Source organism: Arachis hypogaea, chromosome 12 (assembly GCF_003086295.3).
Source record: "Arachis hypogaea cultivar Tifrunner chromosome 12, arahy.Tifrunner.gnm2.J5K5, whole genome shotgun sequence".
Classification (NCBI taxonomy): Eukaryota; Viridiplantae; Streptophyta; class Magnoliopsida; order Fabales; family Fabaceae; genus Arachis; species Arachis hypogaea.
The window spans coordinates 92,573,974-92,595,634 of NC_092047.1; the positions used below are offsets into that span (position 1 = coordinate 92,573,974).

At 35.3% G+C, this 21,661-nt stretch overlaps 1 protein-coding gene across 1 annotated transcript; it reads left to right on the forward strand.

Annotated features, from left to right (window-relative positions):
- Positions 1–14,957: 14,957 nt before the first annotated feature.
- LOC112729322 (single-stranded DNA-binding protein, mitochondrial-like) lies at positions 14,958–16,734 on the forward strand. The gene is made up of 5 exons (XM_025779575.2): positions 14,958–15,161; positions 15,632–15,840; positions 15,922–16,022; positions 16,536–16,595; positions 16,694–16,734. The coding sequence occupies exons 1-5, from the start codon at positions 14,961–14,963 to the stop codon at positions 16,708–16,710; spliced, it is 588 nt and encodes a 195-aa protein (XP_025635360.2). The 5' UTR covers positions 14,958–14,960; the 3' UTR covers positions 16,711–16,734.
- The last annotated feature ends 4,927 nt before the right edge of the window (positions 16,735–21,661 follow it).

A 21,661-nucleotide genomic window follows, 5' to 3' on the forward strand; every position in this document is an offset into this window, starting at 1 on the left:
AAAATCAGGAGAAAACATCCATATAAAAGCAAAGAAACATCCAATCCATCTTAAATCAAAGAAACATTCATGTAATATTTACTTTTCTTTTAGATGGATGTTTCTTTGATTTTGGATGAATTGGATGTTTCTTCATGATTTTCGATTGATGTTTAGTTTTTTAGATGTACTAGATATTTCTTCTTGATTGTAGAGGGATGTTTATTTGATTTTAGGTGGATGTTTCATGCATGTTGGATGTTTCTTCTTGATTTAGGCTATTTTGGTAGTCCGAGGTTGGATACTTGTTGGGATTTGGTATTGCGAATGTTTCTTTTGTGTAATGTAGGATGGTTTTATTAAATCGATTTATTTTTTTATTCATGTAGTTCTATTTAGTTGGTTATGCGTTGGATTCCGAAGATCTTTCATCAGATTCCAGAGCCTGAAATGTCTAAAATTAGAATTGGTACCAAAATGCCTAATGTGCTAGGTGGAAAGAAATCATAAATATTTTTCTCACATGACAATTTTATTATAAAATAGAAATTAAAGTTGTATCATTCTTTATACAAACCTCAAATTCTATATAACTTTATTATAGTAGTAACAGTACCAACTGCCCTACCACTAAAGAAGATTCCGCCGTGGTACGATAGAAGAAGACGTTGTCATTCGATACTATTCCCTCAGTTTTGTTTTGGGCATGGAATAGGCCTAAAACCTACTACTTATCATTATCTTTTGATTTTATTTTACTGAAAAATGGATCCGGCCCATTTAAAATGAGTCCAAAGTTTGCAACATGAGTGACTGTGATTGCATAAACCCTCTTTCTCTTATCCATTTTCCACTAGATCTTGAGAAAGTGTTTAAACCATAGTTATGAAAATTTGGCTCGACTCGGCCGGTTTGATCGAAATTCGGTCACTCAGTCACTTGGTTAGACCAAGCCACTCGTTTGATCGTCCAAGCATCGGATCGCTGAACTCTAGTTGACTGGGCCGATTTTTAGCAAAACCAGTGAGGCAGTGACCCAACTGGTTTCTATAACCCGGACTGGGTCATTATATTTTTTTTTTTAGTATTTACCTAAATTGGACCCCAAGAAATTTTGAAGTGGATATCTTAGCCCCCAAGAAAAATAATCATCAATTTTGCCCCAACTTTTAACGATGTCCGTCAAATTGGTCCTTCGAAAATGGATCCATCCTACGCGTGTCGTTAAGCTACTGAGTCACATAATGAAGGAGCACAAATTGGCCCCTTCTACCTAACACAAAATGTAGTGTTTTAGGGGCAATTTGCGACGTCATTTCGTATGCTTAGAACCCCCTTTTTACTCACCTTGTATATCATCTTCCCTCCCCCAACTTGTTTTCACATAGGTGTTTCGAAGAAAGCCCTAACCTTGTCAACCGTCGTCGTCATGCTACGTCGCTACACATTGCCGCCGGAGTAGTTCGTAGCAAACGGTGAAGGGTAGCAGAAGCTACTGTTGGAGTATCGATTGCCACTCATATTGATAGTGAAACCAAGCAAAGCTGGAAGTGGTTTCTAAAGCTTCTCCAAGATGACCTCGACGACTGCAAAGTGGAATGATGGAACTTCATTTCCGACCAGCAAAAGGTACCCTAAATCTTATACATATGTATTTGTTAGTGATAGTTTAATTACTATGTTAGTTATGTATTGTAAGAATCCAATTTTTGGTAAATACTTTTCTGGCTATTTTGTAACTTATTCTGCAAAATCTTGAACTTCGACCCAATAACTATTAATGAGGCAATCCCAATGGTAAAAAAAATAAAAATAAATTAGAAAATAGTAATTAATAGGTCAAACTTGACTTTATAAGGGTAATTAATTTCTCTAAGTCAAATTTGACTAGTAAAAAGTAAACACTTGCTTGCCATTGGTTTATTTTTTTCACTAGAGACTTTTTGAGCCGAAAATTCACTTTTAATTACGGTTTTACATGAGTTGGAAAAAAGCTAGTAACCAAAATCAGTGGCAAAAGTAATTTTTACCTTAGTAATTGTGTCCCAAGATTAATATTAGCTATCCATTCATGATTTATTTCTTTAAAAATAAATCTTAACCATTAATTATTTTATCACATGGTAAAAGTTACCTCGAATTTCTGACTAGTATTCTGCAAATGACTCTTAGAGATCTCAAATTCCCTTGCTTGTTTCCCAAGCAACACACTCCTCCCTCTTAGCCTCTCACCCCTCTCTGCTATGTTTTTAACCCTGAGTAACTAACTGCGGTTAACTGTGGATAAGCTCGACACGCAAGCACTGACCAAGCTTCCTCATTTTCACGCCCCTTTTTCATTAATTCTCATACCTTGACCACAAAATTCTCAATCTTTTTTACCATAATTAATTCAGCTAAGACTCATATTTTTATTTAAGGAAACATTGATAAAAAAAATTAACAAAAACACTATGCATTTTGTGAGTTTTTTACCGTGTTTTCAAGAGAGGAAAAAAATAAAATTCTGCATTTCTTCTCTATGTCCCAGCCTCATTTCTACTGTTCTTCCATTATTCTTCAAGTGTTCTTTGATGACAAGTCATCTTAGCCTAGTTTCACTAGTTCTTTTTACTTGTTTTCAATTGATTTTATGCACTTTCTTAAGCCATAAGCAAGCCAATTGGGTAGATTTCCATGTTTCATTTGATTCAATCAACCATGTATGAATTCATGCACTTTCATGAGATTTTATGCTATAATTATCATATATTATGAAAGAAACACAATCTCATGATTTGGGGCATAGCTTTGATTGTTTTGATTGATTGATGATAGGTGGAAAGAGTTTTGAAGAAGGTTGAAGGAAGAAGGAATGGCTAGGAGCAAGAGAGAACAAAAAGTTTGAGCCAAAGTTTGCCTCAAACTTTAGCTCAAACTTTTAGAAGAGTTGAAAACATGCCAGAGGAAAAAAGCTTGAGCCAAAGTTTGCCTCAAACTTTAGCTCAAACTTTTGGAAGAATTGAAAACACTCCAGAGGAAAAAAAGCTTGAGCAAAAGTTTGCCTCAAACTTTAGCTCAAACTTTTGGGGGAAAAGCTTGAGCCAACGTTTGCCTCAAACTTTTTGGCAAACATTGGCATCACAAAACCAACACCCTCGAAGAGAAAAGTTTGCGCCAACGTTTGCCTCAAGCTTTTTGGCAAACGTTGGCGCCACACATATACACAAGGGGCCAACGTTTGAGCAAAAGTTTGACCTCAAACTTTAGCCCAAACGTTGGTAGCAGCAAGTGAAGCCATCTGGTATAAAAAGTTTGAGTAAAAGTTTGCCTCAAACTTTTACTCAAACTTTTATGATTTCAACCCGGTTCATAATGGATCTTTCTCCAACTCCAAGAGCAATCAACCAAGGCCCTTATCAACCCAATTCCATCAAGAGCAAAGGCCCAATTCAAAGCTTGAAGACCATTTGAAGAAAGTGTATAAATAGCTTAGGATTTAAGTTTTAGGGGAGCTTTTCTTTGGAGAGAATTTGGGAACACTTACAGAGAGCTCACCTTTGGATTTTTGAGTTGTTGCTTTAGAATTCTAAAGAATTGGGAAGGAGAATTGATCTCTCTTCTTCCTTGTTCTTGCTCAGCACTCTTTACTTTTCTTGCTTCGGATCTTGGGTGGAGAATTGAAGAACTTCTGTTTCAATCTCACCTTGAGATCTTGTTTAATTTTCTGCTTAATTGAATTTCCTTTTCTGTTAATTGCTTCTTCTTCTATTCTCTCTGCAATTTACACTTCTTTATTTTCTTTGCAATTGTTCTTGCTGGATCTAGGAAGGCAGTGAGATCTAGACTCAGCTATCTAGTCTCTTGAGTCCTGAGATCTACAGTTTTAAATTTCAATTTCTTTATTTCATTGCTACACCAAGCTTTCTCTCATTTCCGTTTTAGATCCGGTTTAATTCAAGTCATCTTCTACTTTTCTGTTTATTGCATTTTACTTTTCCTTGTTTGATTTCTGCAAATCCCATTCCCAATTCCCTTTACAATTCAAGTCATTTACATTTCTTGCACTTTAAGATTCTGAAATTTACATTTCTTGCAATCTAAGTTTCTGCCATTTAATTTCTTGTTCTTTAAGATTCAACACTTTATTTTCTGTTCTCTTTAATTTCATGCAATTTACTCATTTCCTTTACTTTCCATGCAATTTAAATTCTGTTAATCACAAATCACTCAACCAAATCTTGATTCGCTTGACTAAATCAACCACTAAACTAAAATTGCTCAATCCTTCAATCCCTGTGGGATCGACCTCACTCCCGTGAGTTTTATTACTTGATGCGACCCGGTGCACTTGCCGGTTAGTTTTGTGTGTTTGGAATTCGTTTTCCGAAAATACACATCAAATTTTTGGCGTCGTTGCCGGGGATTGAAATAGATTGACAATGATTAAGTGAAGTGGAGATCTAGATCAAGCACTTTTTCTTTTCTGTTTCTCTAATTTTTGACTGACACACTAACTGTTTGAATTTTTGCTTGAATTAACTGAAACCTCACTTTAGCAATAAAGTGAAGTTTTCTTGGTTCCTCTGGCTTCCTATGATTCTCATATTTCAGCTTGTTGAATATACGAGAGAAGCAATTCTCTCTTACTAATCTTTCAAATCTATCAACTGTTTGATACATTGTGTCAGCTAAACCTTTTAACCACATTTTGGACATGAATGTATTCAATCTTCATTTGGACTATTTGTGATTGTGCAGATCATGGAGAAGAACCCAACAAACTCCAGTAAGCATGGGAGTAATACCCCCACCTTAGATGACGAGCAACCACTCATCACCATGAGCGACATTGCTCAGTGGTTTGAAGCTTTCCTACAAGGAAACATCATCGGATGGGAAGAACTAATGAGTGAACTCCTAGCCAAGCTGAAGCCACCTCAGAGAACTGTTAAACCAGAGGCAGGAGTGCAACCATTCGCACAAGAGAAGGAAATTGAAGGTATTCGTGCAATCATGGCCCAAAGCGAGCAGATACATCAACAGCTTAAGCAACAGTTGGAGCTGATTAACAGAAAAATAGATGAACTGCAACATGCTGTGGCAAATGCACAGAACTCACCTCAAAATCCCCATTGTTGGAATCAACCTGAAAAAGGTTCTGGAGTAATTAACTATGAGCAACCAAGTCATGAGCGATCACACTCTCCAGACAGCTCCTCAAGCATGTTCCAACGTAGGACTCAGAATGATGTGTACAACCCACCCCGGAGAACTCAATCCAACTGGAGAGGGGTTGAAAACCAAAATCAAAAACCAAGGGACTTCAACTGCAATAACCCCTACTTCAAAAATCAACATAAAAACCACCCCCACAACAACAATCATCACACACCATCCCAATACACACACTTCCAATCCCGTCCTATCTCACCACTCGCCCAAAATGACTCTCATCAACCATCACAGTTGACACAACCACAACTAATTCCAAACTCTCAAAGACTCTATGTTTTAGAAATGATGGTGGAAAGATTCATGAAAGTTCAAGAAATGATAACAATAGAGCAGGAAGAAATAAGGAAAAATCAAGAGATGATAAGCAAGAACCAAGAGGCCTCACTCAGAAGAGTTGAAAGGCAAATGGAACAACTGGTTCAAAACCTTGCTGAATTGGGCGAGAGAGAGGCAAATATATCCCTAAGGGCCATTGAAGATGACCCAAAGAACAGTGAAAAAGCTGCTGGGTTGAAAGGGAAAGCAGTTATGGAAAAAAGTGAGAAGGCTATGGGAAAAGAAATAATCATCAAGGAAAAGCCCACGGTGAGAGGGGGAAACCAAAGGCAACAGAAGCCTCAACTTCCATGATCAGAGGATGAAGGATGTCAAGCTAATGACAATAAAAGAGCGCTTGTTGGGAGGCAACCCAACCTGAGGTAGTTTTCTTTCCATAGTTATTTTAATAAAAAGGTTAATTAACTTCATCTATATTGCAAGAAGCTAAGTTTGGTGTTACACACCAAAACAATATAAAGGAGAATGAAGGATTCTAAGTTTGGTGTTCCACCAAAATCCCATCATAAAACACATTCTCATCTTCTGCATAATGCTAGCTTCAAGCATCTAGACGAACTAGTTAACTATTCTGCTGTTTCCTAGTCTTTAGTTCTATTGCTTTTGAAAAAAAAAAAAAAAAGAAAAAGAGTTCCACACATGGTTAATCTGATGCATGAGAACCATTGGCAAGGTACTAAGTTTGGTGTTTCCACACCAAAGTAAGTTCAAAGACCCACAAATAAATCATGCAGGCTAACCATTGTTTCTAAGTGCTTGGGGAACAAGCAACTTTCAATATCACTGCAGAGTACCATACAAACTTTTGGAAAAATTTAGCATCATCAATCAAAGAGATGAAAGAGGAATGTGAAGACCAGCAATGATGATGAGGAAGAGGACAGCAAGTAGACTCCAAAAGGTTGTATTATTCATTATCAGCTATTGCTGTGATTGAAAGTTATATTATACCCCTACCTGTCCTTCTGTCTAATATAGTTTTTCTGCAATTCAATAAGCAAGATGCTTGATCATTTACAACACTATCTTCAAAACTTGTTTGCACTCAATAATTCAAAAAAATGCATCACATGAAAGTTCTTTGAAAAGAAGGGTTGAGGAATTAAACAATTTTGAGGCAAGCAAAAGATTAGGAGAAGTGGTGGTTCTGGTTGTGTGATTACGTATTGAGGTTGCATGCTTATGAAAACTTGCATGGGAGCTCATAGGCGGGACATAGAGTTCAAAGAAGTGTTGTGGAGATTCTCAAACATTTATTGATCCAAGAAGCAGCAAACAAAACAAAAGAAAATAAAGAAAATACAAAAACAAAAAGAACATGTCCCAAGGCTCTGAGCATCAATTACTAGGCAGAAAAGAAAGAAGAAACAAAAACTCAAAGAGTTGTTATCCTAGTAAATGCTTGTGGTCGAATTGTGTCAAAGAGAGAGGCTTGAGTAAGTAAATCCTTAGGGGTGCTTTAACACCTAATACCTTAAAACCAACTGGTTTAGGAGTATTGATTGAAAGCTTATCTAAAGAGCCGCTTTGAGACATGACACTTAGAGTCAAGGCCAAAGCACAAGAACTATAAGCTGCTTCAAGGTGATTACCTATAGAGAGATCTCCATGATATCATTTGGATGAAAGCCCTAAGACTTAAGACTTCCAAGATGTAGGGAATAGTAAGCACTGAAGCCCTTGCATGAGCATATAATTTAGAGTCCACCCCACTGTCACTTGATCACTTCACTCACAGGATAGTACATGTAATTTTTCAAATCCATTCTGATTGAAAGAACCTTTGAGCATAATTCCTTTCTTGCTTGGGGACAAGCAAGTTTTAAGTTTGGTGTTGTGATGACAAGTCATCTTAGCCTAGTTTCACTAGTTCTTTTTACTTGTTTTCAATTGATTTTATGCACTTTCTTAAGCCATAAGCAAGCCAATTGGGTAGATTTCCATGTTTCCTTTGATTCAATCAACCATGTATGAATTCATGCACTTTCATGAGATTTTATGCTATAATTATCATATATTATGAAAGAAACACAATCTCATGATTTGGGGCATAGCTTTGATTGTTTTGATTGATTGATGATAGGTGGAAAGAGTTTTGAAGAAGGTTGAAGGAAGAAGAAATGGCTAGGAGCAAGAGAGAACAAAAAGTTTGAGCCAAAGTTCGCCTCAAACTTTAGCTCAAACTTTTAGAAGAGTTGAAAACATGCCAGAGGAAAAAAGCTTGAGCCAAAGTTTGCCTCAAACTTTAGCTCAAACTTTTGGAAGAATTGAAAACACTCCAGAGGAAAAAAAGCTTGAGCAAAAGTTTGCCTCAAACTTTAGCTCAAACTTTTGGGGGAAAAGCTTGAGCTAACGTTTGCCTCAAACTTTTTGGCAAACGTTGGCATCACAAAACCAACACCCTGGAGGAGAAAAGTTTGCGCCAATGTTTGCCTCAAGCTTTTTGGCAAACGTTGGCGCCACACATATACACAAGGGGCCAACGTTTGAGCAAAAGTTTGACCTCAAACTTTAGCCCAAACGTTGGTAGCAGCAAGTGAAGCCATCTGGTATAAAAAGTTTGAGTAAAAGTTTGCCTCAAACTTTTACTCAAACTTTTATGATTTCAACCCGGTTCAAAATGGATCTTTCTCCAACACCAAGAGCAATCAACCAAGGCCTTTATCAACCCAATTCCATCAAGAGCAAAGGCCCAATTCAAAGCTTGAAGACCATTTGAAGAAAGTGTATAAATAGCTTAGGATTTAAGTTTTAGGGGAGCTTTTCTTTGGAGAGAATTTGGGAACACTTACAGAGAGCTCACCTTTGGATTTTTGAATTGTTGCTTTAGAATTCTAGAGAATTGGGAAGGAGAATTGATCTCTCTTCTTCCTTGTTCTTGCTCAGCACTCTTTACTTTTCTTGCTTCGGATCTTGGGTGGAGAATTGAAGAACTTCTGTTTCAATCTCACCTTGAGATCTTGTTTAATTTTCTGCTTAATTGAATTTCCTTTTCTGTTAATTGCTTCTTCTTCTATTCTCTCTGCAATTTACACTTCTTTATTTTCTTTGCAATTGTTCTTGCTGGATCTAGGAAGGCAGTGAGATCTAGACTCAGCTATCTAGTCTCTTGAGTCCTGAGATCTACAGTTTTAAATTTCAATTTCTTTATTTCATTGCTACACCAAGCTTTCTCTCATTTCCGTTTTGGATCCGGTTTAATTCAAGTCATCTTCTACTTTTCTGTTTATTGCATTTTACTTTTCCTTGTTTGATTTCTGCAAATCCCATTCCCAATTCCCTTTACAATTCAAGTCATTTACATTCCTTGCACTTTAAGATTCTGCAATTTACATTTCTTGCAATCTAAGTTTCTGCCATTTAATTTCTTGTTCTTTAAGATTCAGCACTTTATTTTCTGTTCTCTTTAATTTCATGCAATTTACCCATTCCCTTTACTTTCCATGCAATTTAAATTCTGTTAATCACAAATCACTCAACCAAATCTTGATTCGCTTGACTAAATCAACCACTAAACTAAAATTGCTCAATCCTTCAATCCCTGTGGGATCGACCTCACTCCCGTGAGTTTTATTACTTGATGCGACCCGGTGCACTTGCCGGTTAGTTTTGTGTGTTTGGATTTCATTTTCCGAAAATACACATCATTCTTCAAGAATCCAAGCCATACAAACACAATTCCTTGCTCGTTTTCCCTAATTATCGCGTTTTTATCGAAAATTCAGCAATGTGAGCTCTTGTTCCTTCTCTATTTGTTTATTTTTTAGCAGTGATCATGATAAATTCTTGTCCTCTTATGTGTCTAGAAAATCTCTTTTGAAGCCCATATGGAGCACACCTAAGGAGCTATACAAAATTCAACCTCAAAGTGATCAAATTTTAACACTTTTTGCGACGCTTTTGGCCAAACAAAACCTACACTACAGCCAACATGTTCCAGCCTTTGTGAGAGCATTCTTTGGTGGTTGAGAGGTCTAGTGACTAAATTAAACAAGAGGTAAGGGTTAGGATTAGTTAGAATATGGTTGTGGTTGCTTTTGATGTTCATATGAGCCGCTTTATGGTGAATTTGTGCTTGTTTTATAAATATGAAAATTCTGTGAGTTATCTCTATTTTGGCTTGCTAAATATGTGTAATATGCAATATATTTTCCTCTGGATTTTGTGCGGTAACATCCAAAAATATGAAAGCACTTGGGGTTAAGTTTCAAGCCTTAAAAGTCACTAAAAGTGGAAAAAATGTAAAAACTACACCTCTAAAAATTTTAGCCACTAAGATCATGAAAATTATGGTGATAAAGATTTAAAAAGAAGTTATAAAAATAGATTTAATCCTATGAAACAAGTAGATAAAAATAAAACAGGTGTTATAGTCATTTTTTGATAAAAAAAAAAGGGTTAAAAATGTGATTTAATTAAAAGTACAGTAAAATTCTGAAATTAGTGTTATCATGGATAAAATAATAATTATATAAAATTATTTAGGTCAAAATTATAATTAAAATAAAATTTCGGGTCTAAATAAAAACTGTAGTAAAAATTAGAAGTAAAACGGTAAAAAGTAGTAACTAAAACAAGTAAATAAATTAAGAAAAGATAAAATGGTATTTTAGGTTCCTAGGGGTAAAATTGGTATTTAATAAAAAATTAGGGATAATTGGGTCATAGAAAAATATTAGAATCAGTCCGGTAAAATCTTGATGTTAAATAAGGTTAAACGAAAAAACTAGAGAACTTAGAGGTAAAATGAAAATTTTGGACATAAAGTAAATGCAAAAATGGTTAATTAACTTAATAAAGAATAAAAAGATATATTAGGAAGGATATGAGGATAAAATGATAAGTAATAACATGAGTGGTGAAAGCATCACTAAAGCCTAAAGAAAATAGTAAAAAAATTACGTACAAAAGGGTAAAATTAGAATATATAAAAATAGCAAGGGCAAAATAGTAAATGTGACAAAGGATGAGAGATTTAAAGAGAAGAGACCGGACACAAGTTTTTATAAAATTAAAGTAAAGGGCAGAGAAGTCCTTTAGAAATAAAGTTTATTTGAAAAATGTTGCAGAAAAAGGAAACGGTAAACCCCAAGGTGCTAAGAGATTATCTGGGGAGGAGGAATGTCTGCTCCAACGGAACCGGAACCATTCTAAGAAATTGTTTGGGGAGGAGGAGTTTTTGCTCCGACAGAACCAGAACCACGTTAAGATGTGGGGATGCCCACTTTATGTTGAAACCTGTTTCTCCAACTGTTAGTATTCTATGGCGTTAAGCTCTACGACGATTGCTAGTTGCCAGAATGTACATGGCTTTGTCCGTTAGGCATGTATGCAGAACGTACGCAGTTGAAAAACTATATTCAGGCTTAGTCTTGGGTAACGTCCGGTTGCAGGTAGTCAACCGATGCATGAGCTCATGGCCTGCATAGGACCAGACATGTATCATACTTGGTTGCTGCATTTCTCTGTGATTGTGATTTATCTCTACTTTTTGTACTCTGTGCTTATTTATTATTCTGCTATATACTTGTCTTGTACTTATTTGTGTGGCTTACCGACACAACTATGTGAACTATTAGGCTGCGGAACTCCCTAGTTTTCTGTTTAGTGCCTTGTTGGAAACCTTAGGTTCACACCCTTTACTTCTCCCATTCCGCAGATGCAAACCGGTGAGATATTCTTTGAGTTTCCACCCTTGGGACGGGCGTGTAGCAGTAGTATTACCGGTGGGTCGTGCGACTTCTTTTTCTTTCACACAACACTTCTGTGTTTCTTCAACTACTAGGGATTGATGACCAGCAGTAGTTATAATAGTAGCAGCAGTTGTAGTAGTAGTCTTTACCCTCATTCTGTATAGACTTTTAGAGGGCTAGGTGCTTTTGTAAATATCTATATAAATAAGTTAGAACGGGTCCCAGACTAGGGTGACTCTTGTGAGTCGAGGCTTGTTAGTATAAATATAGAGTCTGTAAATATTTTCATGAATAAGCAATGATGTAACCTGGTGTGAACTATAACAACCCGAGTTTTTAAAAATTAAATAATGAGTTATTCATGATTTATTATTTTATTTAAAAAAAATTATTTTTCTAAAAGTAATTAAATTAAATTTTATGATACTTTAAATTTAAAATTTATTAAAATTTTTAAATTATTTTTATTACAATGAGATGTTTCAAAAAAATAATATAAAAGAATTACTATTATTATTACTATATTACCATTATTACTATCATTATTATTATTATTATATTATCATTACTATGTTATTACTTGGTTTCAAGCAACTAGCGGAAACCATTGAATGGAACAAAGGAAAAAGAAAGTTAAACATGGTTTATATATATTTCACATAACCATTTATTACATTAATTGGTCATTTCTAAATCATTCATCATCATCACCACCGAATCATGCACAAAAGGAAAAGAAAATTAGGAAACGTTATATATATATATATATAAAAGCATGACACATGCTTGCTTTCATTAATTGGCCATGCTACCTAATAAAGTTTACATTACAAATTCCCATTAATCATAACAGTCACTTATTCCTTTCCATTCATTTATTTTTGTCACGGACAAGAAAAAGAAAGAAACACCAAGAGAGAGAATGTGAGCTTCCATGGAACCCTGACTTCTACACGTTGGTGTTACTTTTATTTGGTAGAAGTTGACGATGACGTAGCTCCTCTTTCTTTTAAGTTCGGCCAATTGAAATTCTAGAAGGCACAGACAATTTTTGACATTTTTCTCTTCAGCAGTTCGATCAGAAAGCTTTTCCAGAATTTTCGTTGATTCTGATTTTGTATGGAAGTAGGGGATTCGTTTTTAAAACTATAAGTTTTTAATTTATGAATGCTCAAAATCTTAATGAGTAATTGCAAATAATTTATAACTGTCTAGACTAGTTGAATAACGAATTTGTGTTGGATTTGTGACTATGAAAATAACTGAATTTCATGAATATGTGTTTGGTTCCCTAAATGTTTGAGGATGCTAAAAATTCTGATTTCTAGCTGATTATGATGAGAATTGTCGAAACTGTAGCTGTCTGCTGATGAGAATTAATGAATTATCATATGCTTGATTGATGATGAATATAGCTTTATTTTAAGCTTGGATGATGATCAAAGTATATGAATTGTTATGTTTGACATAGTGCAGAAAAGTGAAAGCTTGATTATAATTAAGTACTTAAATTTGTGAAAATTGTTAAATTTGGGTTCTTGGGCTGTGAAGGAAACTTAGAATAACTGAAGAAAAGGTTAGATATGTGATTTTAGAAGGGTTATAAGTTTAGATGTGGGTTATGGTATGTAAGGTTATTGAAAAAGTTCAAGGCAGAAATTCTACATAATTGACAGGCAAGTAAATCAGTTTCTGGGAGCCGTCCCGGTCATAATTTTGAATGAAACTATTTTTCCATGAAATTTTAAGGTGTTTTGAGCATCTCATAAAAAACTCAGAGTTTATTGATGAGTGGTTTGAGAGAAACGAATTTTTGAAGATTGATGGTTTCTGCAGAAAATTCTATTTTTTTACTGCAGAAGCACCAACTACCAATCCACATAATTTTCAATTCTGGTCAGTGTCTAATGCCAAGGCATCATGCTCTGTTTTTCTATACTTTTTCACCTTTAATTTTCACTACTCATGCTTAATTATTGAGTATTTTGGTGCTTAAATCATATATTACTTTCATCTCTTTGAGTTAATTTATTTTACAGAAATTAGTGGAAAAAGAAAGTAAAAAGGCACAAAACAAGCATGAAAGAAAAAGGAGTTTAAAAGGCTAAGTAGAAGCAGAGGAAAGCAAAGTTGGAGAACCAACGTTGGTGGCAAAGTTGGAGTGAACGTTGGTGATACACCAACGTTGATATGAAGAAATGCTGAACCAACGTTAGAGGGAACGTTGGTAAACCAACGTTACCCCCAACGTTCTCGATACCTCTCAAAAATTGGAAGCCGGAGGAATCACCATTTGTGCGTACGCATGGAGCAGTGTGCGTGCACACAAGAAGAGAATTCGCATGCGTACGTACGCACAAGTGAGTGTGCGTACGCACAAGCAGAACGTTAGCCCACCAACGCTACCTCCAACGCTCAGTGTGCGTACGCACAAGCAAGTGTGCATACGCACAAGAGGAAATTTTGCCAGTGTGCCTGCGCACACTGCCTTGTGCGCACGCACACGAGGAAGAGCATTGGAGTGCACGTTTGCATGCCAACGTTGACGAAAATGTTGAAGAAAGGTCTGGGAGCAATTTTTAAACGCTACAACACCAGTAAAGGCCCCAATACACCCCTGGATCATGCAAGCAAGCAAAGTCCATCAACATCACTCAATCCAAGGCACAAGAAGCATCTAGATTAGGAATTTTAATTCATTTGTAACTTCATCTTTGTAAGCCTATATATAAGCATTAGCTGGATTGGAGGAATCATTCTGGATTGGAGGGGAGTCCAGAATCACGCACCCACATCCCTTGACACACACCATTCATGCACTCTTTTTCCTTTTCTTTTCTTTTCTTCCTTAGTAGTTCAGTTTTAATTTGTACTTTTCAGTTATGAATTTTGAACTTTTATTTCCAGTTTTGAATTCTTAATCTTCTTCTTTATTTTTCTGCACTTTCTTTTTTTTTTCTGTTTGAGTAGAGCAATGAACAACTAACTCTTTTCATTGGGTTAGAGAACTCTATTGTTATTTGATGGATCAATTGTAGTTTTCATCCTTCTTTCTCTGTCTTTTCTCTTGATTTTACTAGAAAGCTTTCAATCTTCATTCAATTGAATAATTATCTCGACGGAGAAATTCTTCATAATTGGATTTCCTCTTAACCTTGGGAGAGGAATGAGGAAATCATGCTAGAAATGCTTTCTCACATTGGATTAGGTTGGGAGTTGGATGGATATTGTGACATTTAATCCTACCAATAATTTGATCTATAAATGTGTGTGGTATAATTAGTGACCAAACTTCATCTCTTTCCATGAACAATTAAACCAAGACATTGGGCAATTGTTCAAGTTTAGAGAGATTGGTGAGCCAAGACATTGGGATCCAATCACCTAAGATTGCCAAGCAAGATCAATGAATGCATTGATTGAGGAAGAGATGAGAATGAACTTGATCCGGATAATTCAATATCTCTTGATCCCAATGTTCGTTTTATTTTTCGTTCTTACATTTACTTTATGTCATTTATTTTCTTGTACTTTACATTCTTGTCATTTTACTTCTCTGCACTTTATTGCTTCCCTTTACTTTTATGCAATTTACATTTACGATGCACTAAATATGTTTGAGCTGATCTTGTTTATTCAAAGGAGAATTTCGACGACATGCGCTGGGGAAACTGGCTTGCTGCTTGAGATTATGTTTAACTGTGATTTTTATTCATTGAATTTTCAGCAGTTGGAATGACGAGGACGGGAACACAGTGGTACTCAACATTGTTAACTCAAAGTGACAATGATGAGGGCTTAAATGATAGAGTTAATGATGATCGAAAGAACGAAGAACTGGATGATGAATTTGATGATTTTCTTGGTAGCAAGCCCGATCTAGAACTGCAGGGTGTGGATCCAAAGAGGGGTTGGGGATTTCGGGGAGTGCACAAGGTATCCGATGGTACTCATTGTTTAATTGTTTATGGTTGTTATTTATTACTATAGACATTGCTAGAGATGGAATTTTGGTTTGGTATCTGCAGAAAACCTAATCCACAGATATTATATACTTGATGCCTTTGAAATGCTATGATTGCATTAAAGTTTTCATTCTGCACAATACAAGGTTTTAAGAGGGAATTAATTTTTAAGTATCATTAAAGCTGGTAATGTTTAAGCATGAAAAATTGAATTGATTCTGAATATAATTGTGCTGAAGCCAATTAAAGAGAGTTCTTCACTAAATGGAGGTCGAGTCTTTGAAGCCGAAGAAAAATTACCAGAACTTAGAATAGTTTCTTTTTATTTATTCATTTTTTTTATCTATGTCATTCTTCCCGAGCTTAAAATGATAATCAATGATATGTTTTCCTGTTGCACTTTGTATAAAAATATTTGATCACAAGAATGGTTTGAATTAGGCAATAATATGTGGAAAAGTTGGCCAAGTCCCTGTACAAAAGATATTGAGGAATGGGAAGAATGTAACAATCTTTACGGTTGGGACTGGGGGAATGTCTGACCAGAGAATCACGAGAGAAGTGGATATGCCAAGACCTGCTCAATGGCATCGCATTGCTGTGCATAATCACATCCTTGGGGCCTATGCAGTACAACAACTTTCTAAAAAGTAAGCATCAAGTATGCATAAAAGAGGATACTTGAATTTTGGTGTAAATGTTTCTGGCTCATGTTTGAAGCATCATTGCAGCTCTTCAGTTTATGTTGAGGGTGACATTGAGACTAGAGTTTATAATGATAGCATCAATGGTGAAGTCAAAAGCATTCCTGAGATATGTGTACGTCGTGATGGTATGGCAACCTTTTCTCTCCCCAATTGTTCTCCCACATGTACATTAATCTTTTTCTTTTCCTTTCTTTTTTTTATGTTTTTATTTTTTTATTTTTATTTTTTTAATTAAAATGCTGCCCGTGATTAGATAAGAAAGACTGAAAGCTAGGTCCCCATACGGTGCACTGGCTCTTCCTGGCGTTCAGAAAGTACCTACAGTGGTTATGTTTATTAAAGAAAGGAGGGGAATTCTCGGGAGAAGGATGGTTTATCCAAAATTTAATCCAACTCATATCTTAGATGATTTGTTTCATCATCATGAGTGAAAGCTAATTGCTTATTTACAGTTAATTTTCTCATTCTAGCAATCACGAGCATTATGGTTCACTCATCATTTAGTTAATTTATGGGTAAAAGAAAGCATTTTGCCATTCAATGTTATTGTTCCTTGTGTTCATGTTCATTTTTATTAATTTTTTTCCTTAAGCTCCTATCAAACTCAGGCTGTTCTTTTACCTCTATTTTATCTCCAGGGAAACTTCGTCTCATAAAGGGAGGAGAGAGCATTGATACAAATTCATTGGATGGATTGCGTAAGTCCTTTTAACTATAGTTCAATATTCCGCTCTGTACTTTTTGTCATTGATTTGCATTTCTTTGGTCTGACGCCATAATCAATTCATGCTGGCAGGAGAAGGGTTGTTTTAACTGAAACCTGGAAAGTGGAAAGATGAAAGGTGAAAATGTTATTCATGGAATGGAAGCACGTGCTTTGTAAGAATCACATCTTTGTAGTGAGTAGCAGCATTTTTAATGAACAATATAAAGAATGCTTTGCCTTGTTCATTATTTTTTTATCTTCAGCGTTCTGGATTTCAGTTTCCCATATTCTTTTAATATATGGGAAAGTGCAGAACAGTTTTTTCCCCCTATAACAAATCATGTAAACATGAATATGAATGATACTAATCAAGTAACACTTAACGTCTACACGTGTGTAATTAGAATCTCCTTACCCCGAAAAGTTTATCTGTGAATGTTTTATTTAGTCTATGAAAGCTCTATTTCATGTGTTATGCGTCACTCATATCCGGATAATTAGAATGGTAGACCAAATTTTAAGAGTGAATATGCAATTTAGTTCTTAAAAAGATGTATGATATGATGTCATTTACATCATTCATTGTCTAAAGTGATGTCGTATTTTGACTTTCATCAAGTTATTTGATGTTAAAAAACTTTCAGAAGCTAATGCAATGTTATATTCAATTTGCCAAGGATCCTTTGATTTTAAAATTCATTTAAGGAGTAAATAGATGCTAGGAACATACTGTGGTAAAAATTACATATTTACTCATTTTCAGAAAACATGGCCTAATATAAAAGACCAACATATAATCATGCACTAGTCAAAATATAACGGTGGAGCAAAACAGTTGTTGTATTGAAATTGTGCGTAGTCACTTTTGGTGCTGCCTAGAATGATATAAAATATGGGTGTAACTCGTTAGAGAGGTTCTACTTCTACATACATCATAATTTAATTTGAAAAAGCAATTGAATAAATATATTAAACTTGAGCTGACTTATTTTTATACTTTTTATCAATCACTTGACTCACTTGACGTACGTATAGTTTCTATCATTTGATTATAACTTTCATATTTAAACCTAAACTATATTTGATCCATCTCATTGTGATTTGTATCAAGTCGGCATATATATATATGTTGGTACAAAAAATAGATTTTTATCGATAAGAAGGCGCTTCGACTACAGAAGAAGAAACAGGTATGGTGCAAAGAGCGTCGAAGTTGAAAGATAGTTATTACCTTTTCTTGAGCAGCAAAGCTTGCTACTAGATCTTTAAGCTGCGTGGAGGACATAGGTGCGAAATTTGAGGAACAAGTTGAAGAATCGTGGGACTTAAAGATCAAGGAAGACGTGGATGTCAAAACATGAGTCAAGATTTTTTATGGTCAAGACAAGGTCATAGCTGAGAAAAATGAGGAAGTAAGATAGTGGACAACATACTCTATGACAAGACCATCTCCATGGCCTATAAATAGTAGAAACTCATAAGAGTTGTGGAACTTCTTCGAAAATACTTTTATTTGCTTTTTCTTTTATTTTCTTTTTCCATTTCTTTTCATTTATTTGCTTTACACATTTTATTTTTACTTTTGTTCTCCAAGGAAGACGTGGATGTCAAAACATGAGAGTCAAGATTTTTTATGGTCAAGGCAAGGTCATAGCTGAAAAAAATGAGAAAGTAAGATAGTGGACAACATGCTCTATGACAAGACCATCTCCATGGCCTATAAATAGTAGAAACTCATAAGAGTTGTGGAACTTCTTCGAAAACACTTTTATTTGCTTTTTCTTTTATTTTCTTTTTCCGTTTCTTTTCATTTATTTGCTTTACACATTTTATTTTTACTTCTGTTCTTCAAGCATTTTGCTTATTTTCAATTACAATTTTAAAGTTTCATCTATTTTATTGCAATTCTTTATTATTTGCCATAATTCAAGCATCTCAAACATTTTGACATGAACGTTAAGTAATTCCCAGATCGAACTCTCTCTTTTTCAGAAAAGTCGTATCTGCTCATCGATACTTGAGATCTTAATACAAGCTTGATTCGACACCTTCTTGAGGTTACCAAAAATCAAGTCAAACAAATTGGCACGTCCGGTAGAACATTGGATTAAGTAACGTGTCAAATTTTGTATGCGATTACGCAATGGCAAGTTAATAATGACTGATAGAGCCTCTACTTCGACAGATACGTCGAATAATAACACTGGTAAAAACACAAGAGGCCAAGAGGTAGTGGCTGGCCCATCAAGTTGAACGACGAACCTTGTTATCACAGAAGGAGTTCCTTTGACTGTGCCCAATACATGGCCTCCATATAGAGTATGGCCTACATACGGATTGCCTCTAAATTACTCTCCACCATTGGAGAATCCCAACATGGGATATATAGGAGGTACAACCACGATAAGGAATAATCCCTTGTATAATCCTAAACCTCCTATAGGATATCCTCCAGTGGGTATGCCAGCCAATCATAACCCTAATATGACAAATTATAATGCTTATCAATATTTAATGAATAATTCCCCATATTTAGGGTCGATACTTATGTCTTTGCAACCTAATATAGCAGTGCCAAATATCGTTTCGACACAAGGTACAACGGCAACCCCAGTAAGGTTGCCAGTTGATAGAGGACGTGCTTTCATATTTCCAGAGATATCGAGATAAGTTTCTGTCGGAACAATGTCTCCCAACACAGTCAAATCTTTGGCCATGTTTAGACAGCAAATTGAGGATAACATGATTTGGTTAACATGCTTACACAACAGATGGCTACAGTGTTAAATCCTATAATGAAAAATAATAATGCAAGGATAGAGCAGATAGCTCGAGTGTCGATGATATTATAGGAGTAGTCAATCGACCGTTTATACTACTAATAAGTGGAATACAGGGTAATAATCCTCCCCTAATGTTAAATAGAGGAGATGATCCAAATAGAATTTTGAATGAGGCTAGAGCAAATAATGCTGCTCAAGCTTATGGTGAGAATATAACCCAAGCTGCCAAAAAGATTTTGAATCGAGCAAGGTTAAATATTGGGATTACAAATAAACCTTATTTCATATATCCCCTTTCACATTATGTCTTGCAGGCCGAACTCCCTAGAGGAGTCAAAACTCCCAAATTCCTCACTAAGTTTGCAGGTAAGAGTGGAGAGTCGACAATCGAGTACATAGCTTGCTATATAGTCGAAATCGATGAGTGAGCTGGTAATAAATATTTGAAAATGAGATATTTTCCCTCTTCTTTGACAAAGAATGCATTCGCATGGTTTTCAAATTGGTTTGATTCATGGTACTAGACAGAATGATAAAACAAAAAGAGATGATATCTAAGCCATACAATTGAAAAGTAAAAGGTAAAAAAATTGCAATTGGTGACTTAGTATTGAAATTAATTAGTACTTCCGACTGAGCAAGTCAAAGGTAGATGGTCTTCTTTATGGGAAGAACCCTTTGAAATAGAAAAAAGTTTTCGATGGCAATGTGTATGGAGTAAGAGATACAAATAGCAGTTGAACCATGCATGTAAATGGTAAGTATCTCAAAAAATACCATTGTCACTAAAGCAAAGTAAGTCGAGAATACTAAACAAAATAAGAGCAAAGGAGAGCTAGAGCAAGCTCTTAAACATGAGTTTTAGATCTTCTTGACATTGGTCCAGACTTGAGGACTTATGCACTGCTTCTTAGGTATTGGTGGCTCGAGTGACTGCTTCGACTAAAGCACCTCGACTCGAAAGTTTGGAAGAATGAGCCTTCTCAATCATTTGCATAAAAAGAGAGAGAACATCATTGGTGGATGCGACTTTGCCATTGGGTAAGGTAAGGTTTCACTAAACCTTTATGTTTAGTTGTTTTTGTGAACCCTAGGTTTGATGTTGATATGTTGTATGATGTTAGATTGAGTTTTGGTGTTTATTGGAGTTGGTTTGAGGCTTTTGGATCAAGCTTGGTGGCTTTGTTTTGGTGTTTGGTGTATTTTGGGAATCAACCAAGGTATGATTTCAGTTTCCTTTATAAAATATATAATGCTTCGTGAACCTTAGGCTAGTGGCCTTTAAAATAGGATTGAATGATGTTGGTATATGCTTGATTGGATGTGAATGTTATGTTTGATGATGAATATGATGAAGGTTGAAATAATTATATGTGGAGGAGTATGAGTATTGATTATGATAAGTGATGATGATTATTAATGCTTATGATGATTGATGATGGATATTGATGATTATGATGAGTGATGATGATTTTTGATGTTGATGAAGATTGGTAGTGGTTATTGATATTGTTTTTGATTGATGATAGTTATGAGTAATGATTTGAAACGGTGTAAATATGGTAAATATGGTATGATTGAGGTTTGGTTGATAATTGTGGATATTGGTGAATTTAAGAGAGAATTGTTGAATAAGTTGAGAATTTAGAGTTTTCATGAATTGATTAAGCGAGGAATTTAATGGTTTAGATGGATGTAAGATTGAGGTATGGTTGAATAAGGTTTAATATAGATTTTGGGTTGTTTTTGGTGTGATTTTGTTTGGGTTTGTTTTGTTTGGTTTTGGAAGTTTTGGAAAAACTAGAGAATTGTCATTTTTGGTAAAAATCTATTTTTGATTAACTTTGGCGGATCATAACTTGAGCCTTGATTTTTGAAATTGATTGGATTTTATTTTAAATTGAAGATGATTTTAAGATCTTTAAAATGATATAAAGTTTGAGGAAAACGAAGTTTTGTAGAGGAAGTTATGAACGTTAGAAGTTAGGTGCAAAAATCTGATTTCTACAACTTTGAAAATTTTCCACTTCTACTATGGTTTGCGTACGTGGACCTATGCTCGCGTACGCGGCCATTCGCCTCTATCCAGTGCCCTTGCATACACGGGCAAGGGTCGCGTATGCGGAATGGGAAAAAAACGTGGCACTCGCGTACGCGAGACAAGGCATGCGTACACGAGACCCCCTGTTTTTGCTGAAAATGTATTTTTCTTCACTTTTAAGAGTTCTCTAACTTTCCAAACTTTCTTAACTTCTCATTAAGACTTGTGGCTAGT

What these genes read in the sequence shown, in the direction of transcription:
- LOC112729322 (XM_025779575.2), top strand. Translation starts at nt 14,961, where the DNA reads ATGACGAGGACGGGAACACAGTGGTACTCAACATTGTTAACTCAAAGT. An exon ending in GATTTCGGGGAGTGCACAAG is followed by an intron (nt 15,162 to 15,631) that starts GTATCCGATGGT and finishes GGTTTGAATTAG; the next exon opens with GCAATAATATGTGGAAAAGT. An exon ending in GTACAACAACTTTCTAAAAA is followed by an intron (nt 15,841 to 15,921) that starts GTAAGCATCAAG and finishes GCATCATTGCAG; the next exon opens with CTCTTCAGTTTATGTTGAGG.